A 27,152-nucleotide genomic window follows, 5' to 3' on the forward strand; every position below is an offset into this window, starting at 1 on the left:
GGGCTAGAAGTGGGGTGCTGAGACCCTGAGAAAGGGTGAGACATTTAGTGGTCTGTGGGGGATATTTCTGTTCTCAGCAAAGTCTGGTTGTTTTTCAGGGTAGCAAAACAGTGGGATCACCCTCCCTCTCATGGAGAACAAGCCCACGGCAACTGAGAACAAGACAGAGAGACAGATCAGCTCCCCTTCTTCTACACTAAGCCCCAGGCAATCCTTTTGATATCAGGACTCGCTCTGTTCTCCCTGAGTGCAGAAGAAATGCTGAAGTTTTCTGAAATCCAAGAAAACTGCCCAGGTGAGATGGGGGTGGAGCATTAAAATCCCCAAACCTCCTGAAGTGCCTTCTGTTATCCCCTTTCCTTAGAACTGGGAGTGCAGATGCTGACAGGCCCTTCTGCATTAGGACCAGTTTCATCTGAGAAAGTCGAACACCAGGACTGGCCCCTGCCCCACCGTTCCCATGAACCCACTGCTGCAGAGCAGGGCTGACTCCTCAGCAGCCAGCGGGCAGAGGCCCTGCTCCTCACAGCACACTCAGCCAGAGCTGCAGCCACAGAGCTGAAGGAAGGTCTCCTGGAAAAGGAGTAAGTGGGGGGTGGGGGAATGGGGCAGAGTGTGTCAGAGTGAGGGTCTAAAAGAAAGCTTTGATTTTGCTCAGAGACATTTCCTCATCATTAACCCTTCCCGTGGGAACAGGACCCCATGCCCAGAGGCAGCAACCATCCAACACAAGCTCCATCACCCAGTTCTTCCTCCTGCAATTCACAGACATACGAGAGCTGGAGCTCTTGCACTTCTGGCTCTTCCTGGGCATCTACCTGGCTGCCCTCCTGGGCAACGGCCTCATCATCACTGCCATAGCCTGCGACCACCGCCTCCACACCCCCATGTACTTCTTCCTCCTAAACCTCTCCCTCATCGACCTGGGTTCCATCTCCACCACTGTCCCCAAAGCCGTGGCCAATTTCCTCTGGAACACCAGGGACATCTCCTACGCAGGATGTGCTGTCCAGCTTTTTCTCTTTGCCTTCTTGGTAGTAGCAGAGTACTGTCTTCTCACCATCATGGCCTATGACCGCTATGTTGCCATCTGCAAACCCCTGCACTATGGGACCCTCCTGGGCAGCAGAGCTTGTGTCCACATGGCAGCAGCTGCCTGGGGCAGTGCTTTTTTCAATTCTCTCCTGCACACAGCCAATACATTTTCACTACCCCTCTGCCAAGGCAATGCTGTGGACCAGTTCTTCTGTGAAATCCCCCACATCCTCAAGCTCTCCTGCTCACACTCCTACCTCAGGGAGGCTGGTCTTCTTGTTGTTAGCGTCTTTGTGGGCTTTGTGTGCTTTGTTTTCATTGTGGTGTCCTATGTGCAGATCTTCAGGGCCGTGCTGAGGATGCATTCACAGCAGCGACGCCACAAAGCCTTTTCCACATGCCTCCCTCACCTGGCCGTGGTCTCCCTCTTTATCAGCACTGCCATGTTTGCTTACCTGAAGCCCCTCTCCATCTCCTCCCCATCCCTGAATCTGGTGGTGGCAGTTCTGTACTCGGTGGTGCCTCCAGCAGTGAACCCCCTCATCTACAGCATGAGGAACCAGGAGCTCAAGGAGGCACTGAAGAAGCTCATTCAATCCGTCGTCTTTCAGCAGCAATAAGCTGCCCATGTCTCTTCACCAGTCATTTCCAATTCATCTGGGGAATCTCCTGTGCTTTGGGCATTTTATCTGTGATAATTCTCTTTCTCCAGGAATGTCTGCATGCAGTCCGCTTCTCCAGAGGCATGAACCCAGTCTGTCTGACCCAAAGGTCTTTGCACATGTGCCTGGCTCAATGGTACAGTGGCCTCCCGTGTCACATCTCTGTAATAAAAGGGGGTTTCCTCAGTGCCGGTGTCTAGAGGTTGGGCTCTTCTTCCAAAGCTGAGGTCAGGAACAGGCTGAAGGGATTGCCCCCACAAGGCCGTGCTGCTGTGCTGGTGTTCTCCATGGGCTGAGGGCAGTAGGGCTCAGGGTAATGTGTTAGGGCATGGGACTGGAGGGAGCTTTCACTGGTGGCCTCCCTATTTGGCCACTCTTCACAGGTTTATGGCTGAGTTTTTCTGCATGGCCATTTTTGCCTCCTCCTGATGGACTCAGGGCCTGCACTGGGGGAATGGCCAGCCCTGCTCGACCTCTCTCCTTGTTCAGACCCTGGCAGACCCTGGGTCAGGGGTGTCTATGAAACCCTACATGGGGTGCAGATAGGGCTGGTTAGGTTCCAGGACCTGGGGGAGGCTGTGTCAAGTAGGAGGAACAGAAGGGGGACAGGGCACAAGCGATGTTGTCCTGGTTTCAGCTGGGATAGAGTTAATTTTCTTCTTAGTAGCAGGTATAGTGCTGTGTTTTGGGTTTAGGGTGAGAACAATGTTGAGAACACACTGATGTTTTGGTTCCTACTAAGTAGTGCTAAGTCGTTGCTAAGTAGTGCTCACACTGGTCAAGGGCTTTTCAGCTTCCCATGCTCTGCCGGATGTGTAAGAAGCTGGGAGGGGGCACAGCCAGGACAGCTGACCCAGACTGGCCCAAGGGCTGTTCCATACCCCATGACATCATGCTCAGTATAGAAGCTGGGGGAAGAAGAAGGAAGGGGGGGATGTTCGGCGTGATGGCATTTGTCTTCCCAAGTATCCATTACACGTGATGGAGCCCTGCTTTCCTGGGAATGGCTGAACACCTGCTTGCCGATGGGAAGGAGTCAATGAATTCCTTGCTTTGCTCTGCTTCTGCGTGCGGCTTTTGCTTTACCTATTAAACTGTTCTGTTTTATTGTACTTCAATTATTAAACTGTATCTTATCTCCCTGCACGGGCTCAGGGGAGGGCCCGTGGTGACACCCAACACACAGCGCAGAGGGACTGAGGTGGTGCCTGTGGGCTGACAGTGGGGCAGAGTGTGACAGATGCGCTCGACCCCTTGACCGGACTGTTTTGGTTTCCCAAGTAACCGTTATGCATGATGGAGCCCTGGTTTCCTGGGGATGGCTGAACACCTGCCTGACGATGGGAGGTAGTGAATGAATTCATTGCTTTGCTTTGCTTGTGTGCGCGGCTTTGGCTTCACCTATTAAACTGTCTTTTTCTCAACCCAAGAGTTTTCTCACTTTTACTCTTCTGATTCTCTCCCTCATCCCATCGGGGGGGAGTGAGCGAGCGGCTGTGTGGTGCTTAGTTGCTGGCTGGGGTTAAACCACAACACCGCCACAGGGTGCTGCAGAGCTCTGGGCACTCACCCCACAGCCCCAGCCCCTCTGAAGGGCACAGCAGCTCCTGTCTCAGCCTCCCCATCAGCCCCAGGGCTGCAGGCTCACCATGGCATGAGCAAATGGAGGTTAGGGAAACTGCAGGAAGCATGGCCTCTGGTCCAGGAGATGCCCAACACAGACTGACTCTGCTCCGTCATTGTCAGCCCCTGTCCCCACACCAGCACAGGAGTCCTGGCCAGGGGACAGAGCAGCCTGACCCGAGTGGGTGCCTGCAGAAAGAGGTTTCTCTTTCTCATGGATTCCTCCCTGCAGCCACAGAAATGCTCCCTTGCCCTTCTCCACAGTCATCCCTGCTCTCCAGAGAGGCTTTCCCCAGGTCAGCATGTCTGTGCCGGCCTCGCCAGACATTCCTGGTTCCTGCAAGGCCCCACGCTGGCATTGCTGCTCTGCAGAGGGAGGGGGCTGTGGTGCCCTGGGGCCTTGGGGTGACCCTGCATTGGCCGTGCTGGTCAGGGTCAGAAGCAGACCCAGCTGGAGCAGGAGCACTGCTGCTGAGCCCTTTTCCATCATCCCTGATTGCTCAGGAGCCAAGGACAGGGCTGGGCAGGACCACGGGGTGTCTCTAATAGCACACAGGGCAGGGGATGGCTGCACTGGATCCAGCCCATGGGGTTTCCAAGAGGTTGCCCTGAAACACTCTCCAGTCTTATGGCCCTTTGCCTGCTGTCTCCTCATTGCTGTCTCTCCTGGCATTGCAGGGCCCTCGTTAGAATCATAGAATAATTAAGGTTGGAAAAGACTCTTAAGATCATCAAGTCCAACCGTTAACCTATCACTGCCAAGTCCATCACTATACCATGTCCTCGAGCACCACGTCTATCCGTTCTTTAAATAGCTCCAGGGATGGAGACTCAACCACTTCCCGGGGCAGCCTGTTCCAGTGCTTGACCACCCTTTCAGTGAAGACATTTTTCCTAATATCTAACCTAAACTTCCCCTGGTGCGGCTTGAGGCCGTTTGCTTTCGTCCTATCACTTGTTACTAGGGAGAAGAGACTGACCCCCACCTCGCTACAACCTCCTTTCAGGCAGTTGTAGAGAGCGATAAGGTCTCCTCTCAGCCTCCTCTTCTCCAGGCTGAGCACCCCCAGCTCCCTCAGCCACTCCTCATAAGACTTGTATTCTAGACCGTTCACCAACTTCGTTGCCCTCCTCTGGACACGCTCCAGCACCTCGATGTCTTTCTTGTAGTGAGAGGCCCAAACTGAACACAGTACTCAAGGCGCAGCCTCACCAATGCCGAGTACAGGGCCACTATCACCTCCCTGGTCCTGCTGACCACACTATTCTTGATACAGGCCAGGATGCCATTGGCCCTCTTGGCCACCTGGGCACACTGCCAGCTCATATTCAGCTGGCTGTCAGCCAACACCCCCAGGTCCTTCTCCACCAGGCAGCTCTCCAGCCACTCCTCCCGCAGCCCGTAGGGTTGCATGGGGTTGTTTTGACCCAAGTGCAGGACCCGGCACTTAGCCTTGTTGAACCTCCTACAGTTGTCCCTGGCCCATCGGTCCAGCCTGTCCAGGTCCCTCTGTAGGGCCTTCCTGCCCTCCAGCAGATTGACACTCCTGCCCAACTTGGTGTCATCTGCAAACTTGCTGAGGGTGCACTTGATCCCCTCATCCAGATCATCAATGAAGATGTTGAACAGGACTGGCCCCAACACTGAGCCCTGGGGAACACCACTCGTGACCGGCCACCAACTGGATTTGACTCCATTCACCACCACTCTCTGCGCTTGGCCGTCCAGCCAGTTTTTAACCCAGCGCAGAGTGCACCCATCCAAGCCGTGAGCAGCCAGCTTCTCCAGGAGAATGCTGTGGGAGACAGTGTCAAAGGCCTTACTAAAGTCCAAGTAGACAACATCCACAGCCTTTCCCTCATCCACTAAGCGGGTCACCTTGTCATAGAAGGAGACCAGTTTAGTCAAGCAGGACCTGTCTTTCATAAACGCATGCTGACTGGGCCTGATCACCTGGTTGTCCTGTACGTGCCACATGATGGCACTCAGGATGATGTGCTCCATAACCTTCCCCTGCACCAAAGTCAGACTGACAGACCTGTAGTTCCCCAGATCCTCCTTCTCACCCTTCTTGTAGACAGGCGTCATATTTGCCAACCTCCACTCAACTGGGAGCTCCCCACTTTCCTTTTTTTCTTGAGTTCCAGCCAAAGTTCTCTCTTCAGCCAGGCCTGTCTTCTCCCCTGTCGGCTTGTCTTTTAGCACATGGGAACAGCATGCTCCTGCACCTTTAAGATTTCCTTCTTGAAGAATGCCCAGCCTTCCTGGACTCCTTTGCCCTTCAGGACGGCCTCCCAAAGGACTCTGTCAACCAGACTCCTGAACAGGTCAAAGTCTGCCCTCCAAAAGTGCAAGGTAGCAGTTCTGCTGATCCTCCCTCCTTACTTTTCCAAGAATTGAATATTCTGTCATTTCCTGATCGCTATGCCCTACACAGCCTCCAACCATCACATCACCCACCAGGCCTTCTCTGTTCACAAAGAGCAGGTCCAGCAGGGTGCCTTGCCTCATTGGCTCCCTCACCAGCTGTGTCAGGAAGTTATCTTCCACACACTCCAGGATCCTCCTCGGCTCTTTCCTCTCTGCTGGATTGTATTTCCAGCAGGCATCTGGCAAGTTGAAGTCCCCTACGAGAACAAGGGCTAGTGATTGTGAGACTTCTCCCAGCTGCTTACAGAATACTTTGTCTGCCTCTTCATCCTGGTTGGGTGGTCTATAACCAACTCTCACCATGGTATCGTCTTGGAGGCTATTGGGAATTTCCTTTGGCCAACTGAAATGACAGCTAATGCCCAAAAGAAGGGCAACTGAACCTGTCCCTACTCATTATGTTCAGGGTGGCCTCTAGAGGTATTCATCTGGATGATTCGAGTCATGTGCCATAGGGAGAGCTCAGGCTCTCTCTTCTCCTTCTGTGGCAATTAAACATGGACTCTGCATATAAGTTTAGGCGAAGACAAGCGAAGACAAGTGCAGACAAGCGAAGACGACTTTATTTTTACAATCTATAGCTTTTATAATATGATCTAGTGTTCACAAGCAAGCAAAACTTATTTCATTGGTTACTGTCTTGCCTCCATGCGTCTCTTCAGCGTTACTTATTGGTTCTTCAAGTTGGTGCACGCGAATTCCTCTTTCAGGGATGTATCCAATCTCATCCTTATTTTTCTGCCTCTAAGTTTCACAAACTTGTTTGTAACAAGCCTCAAGGCCACAGCTGCATTCCTGCGAACCTGCTTGTAACAAGCCTCAAGAGCACAGCTGCATCTCGTCAAAGTAAAACACAATCTCATTTATTCCCACACACGCTCCCCGGGAAACAGCTTCCAGCACCTGACTATCCTCATGCTGGGAAAGTTTCTCCCTCTCTCTAGCCTGACCCTCTCTTGTTTCAGCCCATTGCCTCTTGTCCTTGTGTCACAGACATGAGCCTGACTCCGTCTTCCTGGGAACCGTGTAATGCTGCTACATGTTTCCCACAAGACCTCCTCTACTCCTGTCTGAACAAGCCCAGCTCTCTAAGCCTCTTCTCCCAGTACAAGTTCTTCAACCCCACTGACCTTGGTGGCCCTCCACTGACCTGGCTCCACTATGTCGAGGTCTCTCTGGCATTGAGCGGTTAAAGGCAATCAGGAATGCGAAGGTTTTGATCTGAGAGCTCACTGCGTGGGAGAGATCTTCACAGCCCTCTACATGGTAAGTCTCTGGCTGCAGGGCAATGTAGCTGGTGTTCCTGGAGGTATCCCCAGAAGCTGGCTGTCCCGATCCAATGTCGGGGGAGGTTTCGATACGATCCCAAGGACGAGATTAAGACGCTGGAATTGGTCAAATGTCATACAACCTTTGACTTTTATTCGAGGGGAGAAGAGAACGGAGGGAGGAGGGAGGGCAAGGGAGGAGGGGAAAAGAATAGGGGAGAGAGAAAGAGAAAGAAAGAGAAGGAAAAGGAGTTTATCGCCACCACCTCGAGTCCTGACGATCTTCTGCTGGGTCTCCGCTGGCCTCGGGCGTCGTCGGGGACCGAAGCAGGGGGGGGAGGCTTGAGGGTGCAGGAACAGAAGGAGTGGTCTCTCACGCGCCGCCGCTGCTGCCCTGCCCGAGGGGCACGTGTGCTCCTTATATAGGGGCTCACGCACGCGCGGATCACAAATGCGTACGTGCGGCTCGCCACGGATGTGCCGTCCCCGCCTCTGCTCTTTTCGCGCCTTTTTGTCCCCGCCTCGGCTCTTTTCGTGCCTTCAGTCTGTGAGCAGGCGCACGAGGTTGTTTTTCTTAAAGCTGTGGAGAAGGTGGTCTTTTCGAAGCGCGACGCTGGATGGCGCTACGGCGGCAATGTCGAGACAAAAACCACATTTTTCTATCGGTCCTTTACACCACCCCGTGGCTCGACATTGCAGCTTGGTGGCATAGGAGGAAGAGAAAGAAAGAGAGAGGAAAGAAGGGGGAAAGGAAGAAAACGGGAGTTGAGGGAGTTGGGGATAAGGGTGGAGGAAAATTGTGGGAAGGAGGAAGGGAACAACATTGTTTTAGGTGAAGGAACATCTTAACACAGAAGAACTGGGGTACTGCTCAATGCAAACTCATTCTCGAACAACTTTAACAATTCTTCAACTTTGGAGTACAAACATTAGGAATGGGGTTAACAGTAACTGGCAATATGCAATTTCTTCCTTCAGGAGGAATTGGGAATGGGTTTAAATGATTGGTACGGAGGTAGGTTGTGGCTGATGGATGGTACGGATTTTTGTTGCACCATCAGGTGGAGCGCTGGGAACAAATTGCATATTTGACACAACATGTCGAATTAATTGAATAAAACAGGGAATTATGCAGGGTAGGAACAGTAAGGTGGCGGTTGCACATAATAGATACAATATTAATTGTTTCACCCAGGGTGCCCCTGGTAACCAGGACCACAAATCGCCGTTCCAACCACTCCAGGTTTGAACAGGGACATGGGCTATTTTCCTGATATCTTGGGTCAACTGGAGAACTACTTCTCCCACATCATCAATTTCTAAGCAGCAGTTAGAGATATTTAATTTTCCACACACCCCTCCCTCCTCAGCCAATAAATAATCTAAAACCATATGGTGTTGAAGGATTGCCATGCGCATTTGTTGCGATTGTCGAGTTAATAGGTCTATGGCATCAGCAGTTTTGTTGGTGATAATTTCTAGGGCTGCTTGTAGTCTAATTATTTGATTTAGGTTATAAATTGGTTCTCTTGCCCCTGCAATGGGCTCGTTAGGATTCCAGGTTGCTGGCCCATAGTGTTCAATTATTCGCTCAGGGGGCCATTCGTCATTTCCCCATTTTTGTGTCCCACCTAAATTTATCTTGGTAGATCGCATCTTACGGGCAATCCTTCTATCCCCGAGGTTATCATACACTTTTATGCCTAGCTGGGGTCCACCAGTTTCTGGCAGGAGAAAAAAGAGGGGCCTTATAATCCCTATATAACAAACTCCTGACCACCCCGCGGGTAAGAACTTATATGCTGTGTTCCCACAAATCCAATAATGCCCCTTTTTGGCTTTATTTCCCTTAGCAAATGGCCCATCTTTCCCCGGTGGAAACTGAAAATAAGTTGTGTCTTTGTCACCCAGAGGGCTGAAAAAGGTGGTTGCCCCATCCCTTATTCGGCCAGTACAATACCAAGCCCCATAAGTACCCCTCCATTTACAAGTTTGTTTGTAATGTCGGAGAATCAAGGTTTCATTTTTGCTTGACCAATATCCCTTAAACCCCTGGTTACGCCCTGTTTCATTAAGCCACACCCACAGGTCCTTTTCCTTGTCGAGGGGCTTACGTGTGAGAGTCCATTGACATGTGCTTTCTCCCACTTCAACCCCTCCTTTCTGGGTGCGACTCAAACAATATTGCCCCTTTGTTGGAAACTGAATTGGCCAGGTGCCACTGCCATCCCATGGATCGTCTGCGGCTTCGCTATATTTGCTTACAATTTGGTCTGGGGTGAGAGGTGCGGATGTCCACGGCCAACTTGATAGCCCTAGGGGTCCGCCGCAAACCCAACAGTGGCTCAGATTGAAAGTTTGACTCACGGCTTTTGCTAATAGCACAAACTCATTGTTCTCGAAGGGGTTGTATGGAGGAGGGGAAGGTAGAGGGAGTGGTCGTTCATCACTTTCATGGAAGTGTCCCTGAGTTAAAATGATCCAAAGTAGCAGGTGCATCGTGATCACATCGCTGCCCTTAAAAACAGAAACAGGAACAAAACTCGCTCCTTGGGTTAGAAGGAGGGAATAATCCATTTGGTGTGGATTTTGTGGGTTCTCCCACATGTATCTTTCACTCTCCATGTATGTTTGTTTAGGGGGGTATCTAATACCAGAGGCACAGCCCCCATGGTGGGAAGCTCAACCAGGACCGGCTGGCCAGGAGAGAAAAATGATGCACTGGGGAAGTTGGGGTTTCGAGAAACAGGTACCATGGTTGGGGCTTGCGGGCAAAATGCCGCAATTTTCGGGCACCCGTTTGTACCCCAGCGATTATTGACATTGGTCACCGCCTCCCCCACCCGCTCGGCCCATCCCGGTTGGTGGGGTTTTAAAAAGCGCTTAAGCAGCCCGTTGGTCCGTTCCCCAATTCCGTTTGCCTGCGGGTAATACGGAGTGTGGAACACCCACGAAATCCCTTCCCGAGCTGCCCATTCCTGGACTATTTTGGCGGTGAAGTGCGTGCCGTTGTCTGACTGGATAGTCCATGGTTTAGGGAAGGTCCCAAACCATTCTTTGAGGGCCTTTACAGTATTTTCCCCAGTTGCTTTTGCACAAGCCCAGGCTTGTACGAGTCCGGAGACTATCTCAACCCCCACCAATATGTATCGTTTCCCTGCGGATTTTTGGAAGGGCCCGATATAGTCGATCTGCCAGGCCTCCCACAAACCCTTCCCTTCCCTGAGGTGCAGGGGCTCATTTTCCAGGGGATGTCTGTCCAAACGAACACGGCATTGTTCACAGGAGGATATGCAAGTCTTGCACTCCTCTCTAGTGACTGGCCATCCCCGAGCTTGTGCTTCCCGGTACAAATCATTGATCCCCGAGTGCCTCCGCTTTACATGTAGCCACTCTAGTAGGTGTTCCCAATTTTCCTGTACTTGGGTGCTCTGTAGCAGGGCTAGTCGGGCCAACTCGTCCGCCTCTGCATTCCACCGGCCCGCTGGGCTATCGGTTTGTTGGTGGGAAGCTACCCACGCCACCGCGAATGTGCCCCGTTTTGCAATTTCGAGAATATCCTGCCACTTCTCTTTCTGCCAGATTGGTAGTCTGTTGACTTCCCAGCCATTCTGCTCCCAAAACGGGAGCCACTCCGTGCAGCCCTTGAAGACGGCGTAGGAGTCTGTATAAATGTGCACAGGGGAGGTGGTCTGGCTTTCGCGTTTAAAAACGCTCCACACTGCGACCAGCTCCCCTACCTGTGCACTGCCTTCTCCCTCTGTAATTATTTTCTCCTTAGTTGTTACTTGAAGGACTACAGCCCGGTATCTCCAAACCTCCCCTTCCCGCTTCGAGGAAGCGTCAGTGAACCATGCGTTTAGGACCTGCTCTGAAAATGGGGGAGCTACTTTGACCACGGGGGGCAGTGGAGGGTTTTCTTTATTTAAGTCTGCCTCATCTTGTATAGTTAGCATTTTAGCAGCCCCTTCGGTAACAGAAAAGACCTCACAATAGTGTTCTATCTGAGCATACCATTTCCTTACGGACACTCGCTGAGCCACCCCGTCGGGGGGTGGGGTCCCTGCCAAGACTGCCTTAGTCACCTTAAACGGGCCCCGAAGGACTATCGGCTGTTTCCGAATAGTTCGTTCGGCCTCTCGTAAAGCTAGGCTAACTACAAACAACCCCTTCTCCCAAGTAGTGTATCGCTTTTCAGCATCCTTGAAGCTGCGTGAATAGAATCCGATGGGCCGGGTGGGCCCTTTGGGTCCCTTTTGCCACAGGTGGATGGAGAGCCCAGTACGGGCAAATCCCCATTCGATCTGAACCGGATCGGTGGGGTGAATTGGCCCTAGGGCTTGATGGGTGTTTGCCTCAAAAATTAGTAACTGCAAGGCTTCCTCGTGGATTGGGGTCCACTCCCACTGAGCCTTTTTCCTTAGTAGGTCGTATAGTGGCCTAGCAATAATTGAAAAGTCAGGAATGTGTTTTCTCCAAAATACAAGTAGCCCTAGAGCGTGTTGCAAGTCTTTTTTGGATTCGGGCATTTTGAGGGAGTCTAACGAGGATAGGGTATCTGGAGGAATACAGGCCATTCCCCCCCTCCACCAGATTCCTAGAAATTTTACCTCACTGGAGGGAGTTTGGACCTTTTCGGGTGGGATTGTCAATCCCATCCGTTCCAGGTGGGTGACAATATCACGTTGTGTTTTTCCAACGTCCTCTACCTGGGTTCCTCCTATAAGCACATCATCTATATATTGAAAAATTTTGACTCCTGCTTGTATAGGGATAATTTCAAGTTCTTGTACCAGTGCATGGTGGGCCAACGTAGGGGAGTGTTTGTATCCTTGGGGCAGTCGAGTGAATGTATATTGCTGTCCCTCCCACGTGAAGGCAAAGCGCTCCTGGTCCCCAGGCTGCAGCGGGACCATAAAAAACATGTCTTTGACATCAATGGTAGCCATCACTGGATGGGCTTGCTCCTGAATGGTTGCAATTAATTCAGCAATATTTGGCACGGCAGCTGTTAAAGGGCCGGTATTGCTATTGAGGCGCCGGTAATCTACAGTTAATCTCCATTTACCATTGGGTTTTCTAACAGGCCACAAAGGAGAGTTAAAGGGGGATTGTATGGGAATTACGACCCCTTGCCGTTTAAGGTCCTCTAGTACAGGGGTGATGCCTTCCCTTGCTCCCAAGGGTAACGGGTAAGGTTTCACATTGGTCAGCCGGGAAGGAGGAAGGGGAGGCGCTGCTTGCAACAGGCGCATTTCTGCACTAGGGCTCCTGGCTAATCTTCTGACCTGGGGAACACCGAAGGACCACGAGTTCCCTTGGGTGTCCCGCCACTGTTTCCCTTTTAAAACATCTATTCCCAGGAGATTCATTTGAAAAGGTCCTACGGCTGCCATGGTCTTCACCGGACTCTCATCTCCTGGTAGCCATAAGGTTACCGGGGTCATGGGCACAGATTGGGTTTTCCCTAGGGCATTTAATACTATCAGGTGCTTAGAAGGGGTTGAAATGCCGCACCGTTCTGCCTCGCTCTGTTTTATTGCTGTAATTTGGGCCCCTGTATCAATTAAAAAGGTCACGGGCCTCTTCCTCGGCCCTACTGCGACGGTAATGAGGAGGTCCCCCTTATTGTTGCAGGTGAGTTGTCTGATGAACATCCACCCTCCGCCTCCCTCCTCACCCTGAGGGGGCGGAGGTTTTAGTTTCCCGCCGCTCTTTTTATCCTTCTTAAACCCTTCCTCCCTGTCCAACGCTGGTGCAGAAGGCGGGTTCAGTTTGGGAGGGGGTCCTTGCCCAGACCACCTCCGCACCAGGAGCTCCAACTTCTTGGTGGGGAGCCCATCCATTAAGTCTCGGGGCACACCCTTTTGCAGTCCCTTCTGCCACAATTCTTGTTGGAATGGGGGTTTCTCCCTTTTTATTGGGTCGGGGCTTCCCCCTGAAGGAGCCAGCAGTTTGTTTGCCGGCTCCGCTGTCCGCACGGCCCTAGTTTCCACTTTATTGTAAGTTCTGCCTACTGGCCCATATTTCCTCCCATAGTTTATTAGTTCCTGGGCTATCTCCCCCCAGGTCCACACCTTTCTCCCCCACTGCCGCTCTTCGGGGGTTACCGTTCCTTCCAGGGCAGCTGCGATTCGCTCCTCGCGGGGCACGTTTTGAATTCTCCCCTGTAACTGGATCCCGATAGGTTTTAGCGAGTCAGGGAGTCCTCTTATTAGCGGCGTCAGCCGCTCGGGGTCTACAGGTAGCAACATTGGAGAGCTTAGATTTGGTTTCAGCTCCCGGTCGTACATCATTTGTAGGCAAGCCGCCTTTTGTACGTTTTCTAGTAGTTGCTCGACCGAGCCAGTTATAGCTAGGGGATCCCCCCTCTCCAATGGGTTCAGCCCCCCCGCCCAATATGCAGCCCTCTGGGTCAGAGACCATGGGGCTCGGCGATCGCCCGTTGTGAGAAAGACGCCGGGGCCCCAATACCCCTCTTCTTCCTTTTCCGATAGCATGATCCCGTCCCCCCCCGACAGGGATACCCTCCACACGTATTCGGTTTCGGACTCCCTTGCTGTTCTAGCAAAGTCCTTTCGGAGCTTAGCCAATTCGGTGGCAGTAAAAGGGATTTCTTTCATTACAACTTGGGGACGGCTGTCACTATCGTCCTCGTATATGTATTCCGTCTTTACCAGCGGGCACATATGGGGGCGGTTATCCACAGTCTCCCTTAATCACTTTAGATCTTTCTGGGGGTAAATTTGGCGTACCCCTTTCTCTTCCAGCATTACCTCAGCCTCAGCGGGGGTGTCTGCCTCCCTCAGGAGCTGAACCCTCAGCTCCTCCTTCAGAATCATATTCTGGCGCTTCTCCTCCTCTAGCGCCCATTTGGTCTCTAGTAGTTGCTCTCGCAGCGGTGTTATTGCTGCTTGCAACAAAGCGGCCAGAGCCTCGGATGGACAGGGCGCTCGTTTCTTATCCTCCACCGTCGCTCCCAGACACGCTCCTAACACAGCACATACGATGGCTTTCCCTTTCCCTTTCTTTACTCTAGCTTCTCTATGTAAGACCACTATTCGGTCCATAACACTTGGCAGTTGGAACCAGTGGTCCCGAGCCCAATCTTGTCCTGGGGGTGAGGGGCGAGAGCGGTACGTTTCTAAAAACTCATATAATCTCTCTGTCTCTTCACAAAAATTGTCTGCCTTTTGGGCGGCCATGTCCTACAAAGGGGAATTCGTCCCGGGAGGGTCAAACCTTAAAAAGACAAGTTTCCCCTATACGCTCCCAGGAGGCCAATCCGCACACTATTATGAGACAAAAACAAGCCTACAAAGGGGATATCGTCCTGAGGGGGTCACACCGTAGAATTCAAGCTTCCCCTATACTCCCCCAGGAGGCCAGACCATAAACTAGTATGAGACAGAGGAGAGCCTACAAAGGGGATATCATCCTGAGGGGGTCACACCCTAAAATTCAAGTTTCCCCTATCCTCCCCTCAGGAGCTCAAATCACAAAGTAGTGCGCGCGCTTCAGTGCAAAGGTCTCAAAACCCACTCCTTCCTTACGCTTCGTTCGTCTCCGGCTGCTTCCCTCGCGGGAGAGCAGAACCGCGGATCGGAACTCCGCACTCGCTTCGTACTTATTGGTACATCTCGTTCACACACAATCGCTCAGCACACCATAAGGTTGTACGACACTCTCATCTCAAGGGATCCTGTCCGTGACGCCAATTAAATGTCCCGATCCAGTGTCGGGGGAGGTTTCGATACGATCCCAAGGACGAGATTAAGACGCTGGAATCGGTCAAATGTCATACAACCTTTGACTTTTATTCGAGGGGAGAAGAGAACGGAGGGAGGAGGGAGGGCAAGGGAGGAGGGGAAAAGAATAGGGGAGAGAGAAAGAGAAAGAAAGAGAAGGAAAAGGAGTTTATCGCCACCACCTCGAGTCCTGACGATCTTCTGCTGGGTCTCCGCTGGCCTCGGGCGTCGTCGGGGACCGAAGCGGGGGGGGGGAGGCTTGAGGGTGCAGGAACAGGAGGAGTGGTCTCTCACGCGCCGCCGCTGCCGCCCCGCCCGAGGGGCACGTGTGCTCCTTATATAGGGGCTCACGCACGCGCGGATCACAAATGCGTACGTGCAGCTCGCCACGGATGTGCCGTCCCCGCCTCTGCTCTTTTCGCGCCTTTTTGTCCCCGCCTCGGCTCTTTTCGCGCCTTTAGTCTGTGCGCAGGCGCACGAGGTTGTTTTTCTTAAAGCTGTGGAGAAGGTGGTCTTTTCGAAGCGCGACGCTGGATGGCGCTACGGCGGCAATGTCGAGACAAAAACCACATTTTTCTATCGGTCCTTTACACTGTGCCCAGAGGAAGATGTCCTTAAAGGCCTCTCAGCTTTCATAGACTTTTCCCTTTCAGAGCTTCCTCTCCATGGGATCTCCTACTACCAGAGCTCTGAGCAGGACAATGTCTGCTTCTCTGAGATCCCAAACCTGTGCTCTGCTGGTTTCCACAGTCACCACAGCCAAGGCTGAAACTTCAACATCCCTGCCCGGCCCTGACTCACCCTTTCGGCCAGCTTGGCAGCTGGGAAAAGAAGTTGACCCTGAGATTCTCCAGGAGCCCATGGGACTGTTTGCACGCAAGCACTTTGCCCATCCAATGAGTGCAAAGGTCGCTGATCTGGAGACTTCCTTGGGCTGCCTACAGAAGCCTTTGTCCACTTTCTCACCCTGACTGATGGTTCTATCTCTCACGTTCATGTCACCTTCACTGGTTTCTCCTCTGTTCCTCACCTGCATTCACGCAACCTGTCTTCTGCCCCACCATACATTCCATCTGCCCCAGCCTTCATAGAGGACATGCCTCGGTCTCATTCTCCCACCTTCCCCAACCACTCCCAGCATCCCCTAAAGAGCCTGTATCTAGCCATGACAGTACCCAACGCTGTGCAACCTGTCCCACCACATCACCGCAGTGGCCCCCTCAGAAGCTCCGTGATGGAATAAGGGGCTCCAGATGCTCCTGCCTGTGTCCCAGGCTGAGGGCATGGGTGCACACTCCGGTTGCAGCAGCTCAGCAAAGGCTTCTCATAGAGAAAACTGGAACCAAGCACCCAGGACCCCGTGTATGCAAAGGCTTTGCTTCAGAGCAAAGATGTGCTGGGAAGGATGGCAGGTGGCAATGTAATGATGAAATGAGGTGCTCATGAAGACAACAAACCCTGCAGTCTCCAAGGCAGAGAAACGCAGGCCTGGGCCATGATGGCCTTGCAAGAGAGGAGTTTGCTGCCTGAGGTGACTCAGCAGCACCTTGTGCCAGTCTCCAGGAACACAAGGTACCCCTGAGAAAGTCCCTAGGTGAGGTAAGCCTGCACTCCAGCCAGCCTGTGGACATCAGTGGCATGGTTTTTTTTTTTCATATCATTAGGTAAGTGGGTAGAGGAGATGGGAGAAGAGAACTGTCAGGGGTTGAGAGTCCAGGGACATGAGTGGAGACCCTGGTGTGATGTGCCTCCCAATCTTGCAGCACATGTGTGTGTAGATGAGATGGACCTTGCCTCCTTGCCGGGGTGCTGGCATTCAGGTGCTGGCACAAAGGCACTGGACTCCTTTGGGAGGCCCTGCTGTGTCTGCCCAGACCCCACTCCAGTGGGACATGGCTTTCCTGGAGGTCCTGTGCCACATTTGCCAGCCACGGGCAGTTTCACTGGGCACCCCAGCCTCCCCTGGCATGGCACTAGAGGCCTTTCTGATGCCATTTAAAACAGAGCCTTGAAACAAGGTAGGTGCCTTCACTGCAGGGATGTGCACGTGCCTGAACTTTGCAGTGAGCTGAGCTCCAGGGAGTGCAGTGGATGGTGCTGCAAGACAAATCTGACCCCCCTTCTCATGCACTCCTCCTCTTGGTCAGCTGAAAGTCCAGCAGCTGCCATGGAAATGTGGGTCTGACAGACGTTCAGATGCCCTAAAGATTGAGTGTAATGTGAGGTGGCCAAGGGACCCTCCCCACCAGCCCCACAGCTGATGCTCAGGCAGGTGTGGGTGTCCCAGGTATGCTCCATCACAGCTTGCAGACACATGCACAAGTCTTGGACCACCCCTGGCACCTCAAATGCCACCAGGAGTTTGTGTGAGAGCAGCTGACTGCCACCCCCCATCCCCACACATCCCAGTGGGTGCTCAGGGCAGGGGCTGGTCTGCAGGCACCTGTTTTGTGCACCCTGAGCTGAAGCAAGAGGAATCCCAGCGGCTGTGGGTCTGTGGGGTGCATGGGGGAGAGCCGAACCCCACTGCAGTCTCTGGCCTCTTCACCAGAGAGGAGACACCTTATGGCTCAGCTGAATCCCTGCCCTGTGCCGGGGGGAAATGATCTCTGCCTGTCACTGCCGAGGTGTCCCGCCTGGCAATGTGATGGGGAGAGGGGTAAAGGGACGGGAACATTTCCACCTCTCGTAGACCACCACGCCATGTTAGGGAAAATGCCACTTCTAAAATCCATCTCTCCAGCATTCAGAGAGGGAGAGGCAGTGATGACATCAGTCTGTGACAGCCCCTGCTCCCCAGGAGAGACCCTGCTGCCTCTCAGGCGCTGTCAGCCCTTAGAGCCCCAGGGACACTTGGAGGGAGGCCAGAGGGGCAGAGAAAGTGGTGCCTTGGGCTGGGCCTCTGCTGCTGAGCTGGGCTGGGCTCCTGGCATGGAGGGAGCTGCTGGCAAGTGGGCAGCACTGCAGAGAGACAGCTCTGCCCCGGAGCAGCTCCTCTGCAAAGGGCAGCAGGGCTGAGGGCACTACCTGCAGGCAGCGAGGGGAGAGGAGCGAGGCAGGGAGAGGTTAAAGGCAGCCCGGAGTGGGAGGATGCTGAGAGCTCATTGTGGGAAAAATCTTCACAGCCCTTGACAGGGTAAGTCCCTGGAAGCAGGGCAGTGAAGCTGCAGTTGCTGGAGGGATCTCCAAAAGCTGCTACATCCCACAGCCTGTGGGATCTTTAAGGTTGATTCTCACAGCTTCTCCAGTGCAGAGGAGGAAGAGATGTTCCAGAGCAGGTTTTCCCTGCTGCACCATCAGAGGGACAGGGCATGATGGCTGCCTTCCTCCGGGGGTGACTGCAAGGATGTTAAGCCTGGTGCACAGCCAGGGATGGCCAGGGCTGTCCTTCAGAGCAGGGTCCCTGTGCCCCAGCGGTCTGTGTGCCAGGGTCAGTGCTCAGCCTGCCCGGGGAACTCCCAGCAGCGCTGTGGGGAGAATCTGTGGGTGGAAGAAGGGACCCCTGGTAGGGCAGGGTCCTTCTGCTGTTGAGAGGGTGCTGCATGGGTCAGGGCTGCTCACAGCTCCAGTTCAGCCCCAGAATATTTCCTCAGGGATGTTTCAAGGAGAAGGTCCTGGCAGGGATTAGCATAAAGATAATGAAGATTTCCTCAATTTGTTTTCAATTTCCTACATGGAGTGGGGAGGATCATGGAAAAGGGATAAATGGAAAAGGACCTGTCAACTTTGAAGAAGACCCTGAGACTGCTGAGTGAGTGATCACTAAGTCTGACGGGAGCCTCCTAAAGTGCCCTCAGCCACTCCTCTGCCAAAGGACAGCACCAGCATCACCTCTGTTGGACCCATCAGGATTCTTCTGACCTGCCCTTTTCCACCTGCAAACAGGAACATGCTCCCAGCCAGTGCCCTGCAAACAGGCAGGTTTCTGGAGGGCCAAGGTGAGTGCACAGAGGTTGGGATGGGGTCTGTGAGCACTGGCAGCGAAAAGCCATGGGACAGGGAAACACCTCCCAGCAGGAAAATCTCCAGGCAGCAGGGATATGATCTGGGAATGTGAGGAAAGTAAAACCAGAAATGTGGGAGGGAGAATTCAGAAACCTCCGTATGATCCCCTCCAGTGCCCTGGCCTCTCTCAGCCACAACCTCCATGTATATTTTTCCTTGGTTCTCCACTTGTTTGTGCTATTGCTATTGTTATCTTGGTCTTGCTGCCAGGCTCTCCGGAGATGGGAATTTTTAGCTGCAAAGTCACAGGTGCATCTTGTGGGTCCTTTCATGCAGCTGTGTCCATGGGAACACATGTCTCAGCTTTCCTCTAACCTGTGTGGCTGTGGGCAATGCAGTCTTTGGGGCTGGGGTATGAAGTGAATCATCCTTAATCAGATGCCATCATTACGACACTTGGCCATCTCCTTGAGGATTCCTTCCAAGCTGTGAGCTTCCCTCCAGGATGCAAACCTGCCCTATAGCACCTTTGTGATATCTGAAGCCCCCATGGAGAAGATCAGAGATGCTACGACAGAGAAGATGTTGATGGGTTACTGACATGAGCCCTGTGTGTCCTGGGCTAAAAGTGGGGTGCTGAGACCTGAGGAAAGGGTGAGACATTTAGCGGTCTGAGGTGGATCCCTCTGCTCACAGCAGTGCATGGTGGCTTTTCAGGGTAATATGGGAGTGTGGTCACCCTCCAGCTCAGAAAGGGGCAGGCCCAGGGCAGCTGGGAGCCAGACGGAGGGACAGACCAGCTCCCCTCCCTCTGCACTAAGCCACAGGCACTCCTCTTGCCTCGCAGGACTCCCTCTGTTCTCCCTGAGTGCAGCACAAATGCTGGGGCTTTCTGACATGCAAGAACACTCCCCTGGGTGCAAGGGGAGGAGGAGATGTAAAAGAACCAAACTTGTCAAAGGGTTTGTGAAGGAGGTGGAGGTTGTATGACAAATGGCTTTGATTTTGCTCAGAGAAGTCCCCCTAACTTGTCAGTCTTTTCCTCCTTGGACAGTGTGCCATGCCCAGAAGCAGCAGGTGTCCAATGACAGCTCCATCACACAGTTTCTTCTCCTGGCATTCGCAGACACACGGGAGCTGCAGCTCTTGCACTTCTGGCTCTTCCTGGGCATCTACCTGGCTGCCCTCCTGGGCAACAGACTCATCATCACCGGTGTAGCCTGCAACAACAACCTCCACACCCCCATGTACTTCTTCCTCCTCAAACTTTCTGTTGTCGACCTGGGCTCCATGTCCCCAAAGCCATGGCCAGTTTCCTCTGGAACACCAGGGTCATCTCCTACGCAGGTTGTGCTGCCCAGGTTTTCTTTGTATTCTTCTTGATTGGCTCAGAGTATTCTCTCCTCACTGTCATGGCCTACGACCGCTATGTGGCCATCTGCAAACCCCTGCACTACGGGACCCTCCTGGGCAGCAGAGCTTGTGTCCACATGGCAGCAGCTGCCTGGGGCACTGGGTTTCTCAATTCTCTCCTTCACACGGTCAATACATTTTCACTCCCCCTCTGCCACAGTAATGTTGTGGACCAGTTCTGTGAAATCCCCCAGATCCTCAAGCTCTCCTGCTCACACTCCTACCTCAGGGAAATTGGGCTTCTTGTTCTTGGTGTCTTTATGGTCTTCATGTGCTTTGTTTTCATTGTGCTGTCCTATGTGCAGATCTTCAGGGCCGTGCTGAGGATCCCCTCTGAGCAAGGAAGGCACAAAGCCTTTTCCACGTGCCTCCCTCACCTGGCCGGGGTCTCCCTGTTTATCAGCACTGCCATGTTTGCCTACCTGAAGCGCCCCTCCATCTCCTCCCCATTCCTGGACCTGGTGGTGGCAGTGCTGTACTCGGTGGTGCCTCCAGCAGTGAACCCCCTCATCTACAGCATGAGGAACCAGGAGCTCAAGGAGGCACTGAAGAAGCTCATTCAATCCGTAGTCTTTCAGCAGCAATAAGCTGCCCATGTCTCTTCACCAGTGATTTCCAATGTATCTGGGGAACCTCCTGTGCTTTGGGCTTTTTATCTGTGATAATTCTGTTTGTTCTGGAATGTCTGCATGCAGTCCGCTTCTCCAGAGGCATGAACCCAGTCTGTCTGACCCAAAGGTCTTTGCACATGTGCCTGGCTCAATGGTACAGTGGCCTCCCGTGTCACATCTCTGTAATAAAAGGGGGTTTCCTCAGTGCCGGTGTCTGGAGGTTGGGCTCTTCTTCCAAAGCTGAGGTCAGGAACAGGCTGAAGGGATTGCCCCCACAAGGCCGTGCTGCTGTGCTTTGATTCTCTGGGCTGAGGACAGTAGAGCTCAGGGCAACCTGTTAGGGCATGGGACTGGAGGGAGCTTTCAGTGGTGCCCGCCCTATTTGGCCACTTCCAGCACTGGCCACTCTCCACAGGTTTATGGGTGAGTTTGGCTGCATGGCCATTTTTGCCTCCTCCTGCTGGGCTCAGGGCCTGCACTGGGGGAATGGCCAGCCCTGCTTGACCTCTCTCCTTGTCCAGACCCTGGCAGAGCCTGGGTCAGGGATGTCTGCGAAAGCCCACATGGGATGCGGATAGGTCTGGTTAGGTTCCAGGACCTGGAGGAGGCTGTCTCAATTAGGAGGAACAGAAGGGGTACAGGGCACAAAGGGATGTTGTCCTGGTTTCAGCTGGGATAGAGTTCATTTTCTTCTTAGTAGCTGGTATAGTGCTGTGTTTTGGGTTCAGGATGAGAGCCATGTCAATAACACACTGATGTTTTGGTTCAGGCTAAGCAGTGCTAAGTTGTTGCTAAGTAGTTGCTAAGTAGTGCTCACACTGGTCAAGGACTTTTCAGCTTCCCATGCTCCACCAGGTGCAAGAAGCTGGGAGGGGGCACAGCCAGGACAGCTGACCCAGACTGGCCAAAGGGCTGTTCCATACCCCATGACGTCATGCTCAGTATAGAAGCTGGGGAAGAAGAAGGAAGGGGGGCACGTTCTGTGTGATGGCGTTTGTCTTCCCAAGTAACCGCTACACGTGATGGAGCCCTGCTTTCCTGGGGATGGCTGAACACCTGCCTGCCCATGGGAAGGAGTCAATGAATTCCTTGCTTTGCTCTGCTTGTGCGTGCGGCTTTGGCTTCACCTATTAAACTGTTCTGTTTTATTGTACTTCAATTATTAAACTGTTCTTATCTTAGCCCAAGAGTTTTCTCACTTTTCCTCTTCTGATTCTCTCCCCCATCCCATTGGGGGGGAACAAGCGAGCAGCTGCGTGGTGCTTAGTTGCTAACTGCGGTTAAACCACGACAGTCCTTTTTGGCCCACAACATGGGGCACAAACCCACGACCCTGGGATTTAGAGTCCTGTGCTCTACCGACTGAGCTCATGGAGATCACACAAGAGAATCTATTCCTCACTCCAGATACACCCTTTGCCGTTGATACCACTCCAGGTTTCTGGCTATTGCTGAACACTGCTCGCAGAGCATCAAAGCTTTCTCTCTCAAACACCTCCCACAGAAGACAGTAGGCCTCTGGGGGGGGGGGGGGGGGGCAAGAAAATGGGAGCAAAGAGAGCCAGGACAGCAGACCTGAACTGACCCAAGGGCTGTTCCATACCAAAGGATGACGTGCTCAGTGATAAAACCTCAGCAAAAGCAGGAGGAAGGGGTGTTGTTCATTGTGATGGTGTTTGTCTTCCTAAGCCAGTGTTATGTGTGCTGAGGCTCTGCCTCCCAGCAAGTGGCTAAATATCTGCCTGCCCCCGGGAACTGGTGCATGAATTCCTCTTTTTGCTTTGCTTGCACGCATAGCTTTTTCTTTTCTTATTAAGGTGTCATTCTCTTGACCCATGAGACTTTTCTCCTTCCTTCTGTTTTCTCTCCGTCCTCCAGGAGAGGGCGGTGAGTGAAAACCAGGGTGGGTCTGGCTGAGGTCAACCCACCACAACAATCATAACCTATGCTCCAAGTGGGGCCTCACCAGGGTTCCCTGGGATTGTGCAGCCAGGATGTGGGATGCACTGGGGTCCCTGCATGGGCTCAGGGGAGGGCCCGTGGAGACACCCAACACCCAGCGCAGAGGGACTGAGGTGGTGCCTGTGGGCTGACAGTGGGGCAGAGTGTGACAGATGCGCTCGACCCCTTGACCGGACTGTTTTGGTTTCCCAAGTAACCGTTATGCATGATGGAGCTCTGGTTTCCTGGGAATGGCTGAACACCTGCCTGACGATGGGAGGTAGTGAATGAATTCCTTGCTTTGATCCACTTTTCTCTGTCTCAGCTTGGTGGGAATAGAAACACAGTTGTGTGCATTAGAGAAAGGGCTGAGACTCCGAAGCCATCACACTGAGGTTTCCTGGGAACTTCAGCAAGTGCCTTCACCCCCACCAGCCCACAGATAACACCAGCATCACCTTTCCAGGTTCATCAGGGTTTGCGTGACCTGTTCTTTAACACCTGCACACACAGAGCAGCTGCAGGGTGTGCTGTGTCCTGAGGGTGACTGCCCTGCACTGTCACCGTCCGGGAGGTTGTGTGCAGTGCTGGGTAAGCGAAAGGCTTTCCTGAGTGCCCCCTGTCTCTCTCCTTGCCTCCCTCCGCTGCTCTTGGTGTTGATGTCAGGCTCTCTGGGAATGGGCTGCAGAGTCAGGCACTGATCTTGTGGGTCCTCCCATTCGGGTATGTTTATGGCAATGAGGGGTCCCAGCTTTCTTCTAACCTGTGATGCTCTGGGCAATGCAGTCTGTGAGGCTTGGGAATGAGCTGACCCTCCCTTAACCAGATGCCATCATTAGCACAGCTGGCTACCTCCTTGGGGTGTCCTTCCAAGCTGTGAGCTGCCTTCCAGGATGCAAACCTGCCCTATAGCACCTTCATGGTATCTGAAGACCCCATGGAGAAGTGCAGAGATGCTACAACAGTGAAAATGCTGTTGGGTTTGTGAAAAGAGCCGTGTGTGTCCTGGGCTAAATGTGGGGTGCTGAGACCTGAGGAAAGGGTGAGACATTTAGTGGTCTGCAGTGGATCCCTCTGATCTCAGCAGTGTCTGGTGGCTTTTCAGGGTAATGTGGGAGTGTGATCACCCTCCAGCTCAGAAAGGTGCAAGCCCAGGGCAGCTGGGAACTAGATGAAGAAACAGACCAGCTCCCCTCCCTCTGCACTAAGCCACAGGCACTCCTCTTGCCTTGCAGGACTCTGTCTGTTCTCCCTGAGGGCAGCAGAAATGCTGAGGCTTTCTGACATCCAAACGCACTCCCCAGGGGAGATGGAGGGAAGCTGTAAAACTAACCTCTCCAACTGCCTTCTGCCATCCCCGTTCCTTAGCACTGGGAGTGCAGATGCTGACAGGCCCTTCTGGGGTGGGAGCAGTTTCATCTGACAAAGTCAAACACCAGCACTGGACCCTGCGCCCACCGTTCTCATGAACTGTTTCCTGCAGAGCAGGGCTGACTCCTCGGCAGCCAGTGGGAAGAGCCCCTGCTGCTCATGGCACACTCAGCCAGCGCCAACCTGAGCGCCAGGCACAGAGCTGAAAGAAGGTCTTCTTGAAAAGCAAGAAAAGGTGAGCGTGTGTGCCAGCGAGAGGGTCCAGGGGAAATGGCTTTGATTTTGCTCAGAGAAGTTTATCCTAACTTGTAGCTGCCTTTTCCTCCTTGGACAGTGCCCATGCCCAGAGGAAGAAAATGTCCAACAGCAGCTCCATCACCCAGTTCCTTCTCCTGTCATTCACAGACACACGAGAGCTGCAGCTCGTGCACTTCTGGCTCTTCCTGGGCATCTACCTGGCTGCCCTCCTGGGCAACGGCCTCATCATCACCACCATAGCTTGTGACCACCACCTCCACACCCCCATGTACTTCTTCCTCCTCAACCTCTCCCTCCTCCACCTGGGATCCATCTCTGCCACTGTCCCCAAAGCCATGGCCAATTCCCTGTTGGACACCAGGGCCATCTCCTACGCAGAATGTGCTGTCCAAGTCTTTCTGTTTGCATTTTTGTTTTCAGCAGAGTATTGTCTCCTCACCATCATGGCCTATGACCGCTACATGGCCATTTGCAAACCCCTGCACTATGGGACCCTCCTGGGCAGCAGAGCTTGTGTCCACATGGCAGCAGCTGCCTGGGGCACTGGGTTTCTTAGTTCTGTGCTGCACACTGTGAATACATTTTCCATTCCCCTCTGCCAAGGCAATGCTGTGGACCAGTTCTTCTGTGAAATCCCCCACATCCTCAGGCTCTCTTGCTCACATTCCTACCTCAGGGCAGCGGGGCTTCTTGTGGTTAGTGTCTTTGTGAACTGCGGGTGTTTTGTTTTCATTGTGCTGTCCTATGTGCAGATCTTCAGGGCCGTGCTGAGGATCCCCTCTGAGCAGGGACGCCACAAAGCCTTTTCCACGTGCCTCCCTCACCTGGCCGTGGTCTTCCTGTTTGTCAGCACTGGCATGTTTGCCTACCTGAAGCCCCCCTCCATCTCCTCCCCATCCCTGGACCTGGTGATGGCAGTTCTGTACTCGTTGGTGCCTCCAGCAGTGAATCCCCTCATCTACAGCATGAGGAACCAGGAGCTCAAAGATGCAGTGTGGAAAATGATGACGGGATATTTTTCTGAAGCAATAAACTGTCCATTTTCTTATGCATATCACTTATAATGTATCTTATTTCAGGCTCAGCCTTTCTTCTGGAAGTTTGGTGGCTGTGATATTTTTTTTTTTTTTTACTCATTTTTACTTGTGATAATGTTGTGCACAAAGATTTGTCATTTTTCATACTAATAGTGTCTAATTCACTATCTACCTTTCTAGTGTTACCCAGAGCCTTGAAAGGAGAGCCATGTTCTCTGTGCATTTACTAATAAAGGACCTTGCAGCGACTTTTTTGTCTGAGACTTTCCTTTTTCTGAGACTTTCTCTGGAGCTGCACGGCACTGCCTTTGTGGTGACGTGGAGGGGTAAAGAGTCTCAGCACAGCAGCACGGCCAGGCAGCACCAGCCCTTGGTCTTTCCCGAGCTGCTCTCTTCTGAATTCTGCACTCTCTTTCTGAGCCCCTCTCCTGGTGTAAGGAAGGATTGCTCTGGCAGCTTGGTCAGAGCCCTTTTGTGTGGCAGTCCTGTGACTGCAGGCAGGGACAGGCAATGGGCACTTCTGTGACAGAGCTGACCACCAGAACAGAGTTTCCATCATACAAGGGGATCTCCTGATGGCAATGCCTGAAAGCTTGGTCTTCTACTTTTTCTCTCAAGAACAAGCCCAAGAAAGCGCCCTCAAGAGGAAAACACAGCTAAACTCTTTGAGTATTCAGTGTGGGAGCATGTGGCAGTGTCCTTGCACAGCCAGGCCTCCTGGGGGAGACAGGAAGGACCAGCAGAGCAGGCTCTGGGCTCAGCCCGTGGTCGCTGGACACCCCAGGGAAGCTGCCCCGAGGCAACCGTCACACAGCAGCGAATAACAATCACAGTTTCCACCACTGGACTGTCACCCCACCTCGTACGGGCTGTTTAGCCCTCCACAGTGGCACACCAAATGACTAGGTCAGAAGTCCATGTTTGTGTTGTACAGAGGTGAGATCACAGAGGAGATATTCCTGGAAGACATGTCAAAACATAGTGAAGAGAGGGAGGTGATTAGAGAAAGCCAAGGTGGCTTCACAAGGGGCAACTTGTGCCTAACTACTCTAGTGGCCTTCTACCATGGAGTAACTGCTTTAATGGACAACGGAAGAGCTACAGACGTCACCTGTCTAGCCTTCTGTAAGTCCGCTGAAATGAACTCAGCAGACATTTTAGAGGGATGGCCCGTACACCAAGGGACTGATCTCTGTGTGTATCTATCAGAAGAGAGGAAAAGTGGTGGTGATTAATTGGAATGTATTGGAAAGTGTGGGACCTGGGCATGAGGTATATGGTATAGGATGAGGGGTGGATACTGTCCTGGGTTCGGCTGGGATAGAGTTAATTTTATTTGTTTTTTTCCTGGTATGTGGTATAGTGCTGTGTTTTGGATTTAGTATGAGAATAATGTTGAGAACACGCTGATGTTTTAGTTGTTGCTAAGTAGTGCTTACACTAGTCAAGGACTTTTAGCTTCTTATGCTCTGCCAGTGAGAAGCTGGGAGGGGACACAGCCAGGGCAGCTGACCCAAGCTGGTCAAAGGGATATTCCATACCGTATGACATCATGCTCAGTATATAAACTGGGGGGAGCTGGCCAGGGAGGGGACCGTTGCTCGGGTACTGGATGAGCATCAGTCAGCGGGTGGTGAACAATTGCATTATGCATCACCTTTTTGTGTATTCTTATATCATTATTATTTTTCTTATTATTATGATGATGATTTTCTCATTTTCTCTTTCTTTTCTGTCTTATTAAACTGTCTTTATCTCAAGCCATGAATTTTACTTTTTTTTTTTTTTCCTCTATTCTCTCCCCCATCC

General features: G+C 52.7%; 3 protein-coding genes and 1 pseudogene across 3 annotated transcripts; 3 read left to right on the forward strand and 1 right to left on the reverse strand.

Moving 5' to 3' along the window:
* Window positions 1–258: 258 nt before the first annotated feature.
* On the forward strand, window positions 259–1,784 carry LOC148051192 (olfactory receptor 14J1-like; annotated as a pseudogene).
* A 6,938-nt stretch (window positions 1,785–8,722) lies between these two features.
* On the reverse strand, window positions 8,723–14,224 carry LOC148051193 (uncharacterized). Its single transcript, XM_087738302.1, is given in 5 exon segments — window positions 8,723–8,743; window positions 9,387–9,536; window positions 9,773–9,940; window positions 10,442–10,683; window positions 12,700–14,224. Coding segments are annotated over 5 exon segments (2,106 nt in total).
* Window positions 14,225–20,016: 5,792 nt separating this feature from the next.
* Window positions 20,017–20,712, forward strand: LOC148051194 (olfactory receptor 14J1-like). The gene has a single exon (XM_087738303.1). It carries the CDS (start codon window positions 20,017–20,019, stop codon window positions 20,710–20,712), a length of 696 nt encoding a protein of 231 aa, XP_087594429.1.
* Window positions 20,713–24,404: 3,692 nt separating this feature from the next.
* On the forward strand, window positions 24,405–25,370 carry LOC148051195 (olfactory receptor 14A16-like). Its single transcript, XM_087738305.1, has one exon. The coding sequence runs from the start codon at window positions 24,405–24,407 to the stop codon at window positions 25,368–25,370; it is 966 nt and encodes a 321-aa protein (XP_087594431.1).
* The last annotated feature ends 1,782 nt before the right edge of the window (window positions 25,371–27,152 follow it).

Source organism: Nipponia nippon, unplaced genomic scaffold (genome assembly GCF_047370975.1).
Source record: "Nipponia nippon isolate SJK-2023a ecotype South Korea unplaced genomic scaffold, ASM4737097v1 scaffold_64, whole genome shotgun sequence".
Classification (NCBI taxonomy): Eukaryota; Metazoa; Chordata; class Aves; order Pelecaniformes; family Threskiornithidae; genus Nipponia; species Nipponia nippon.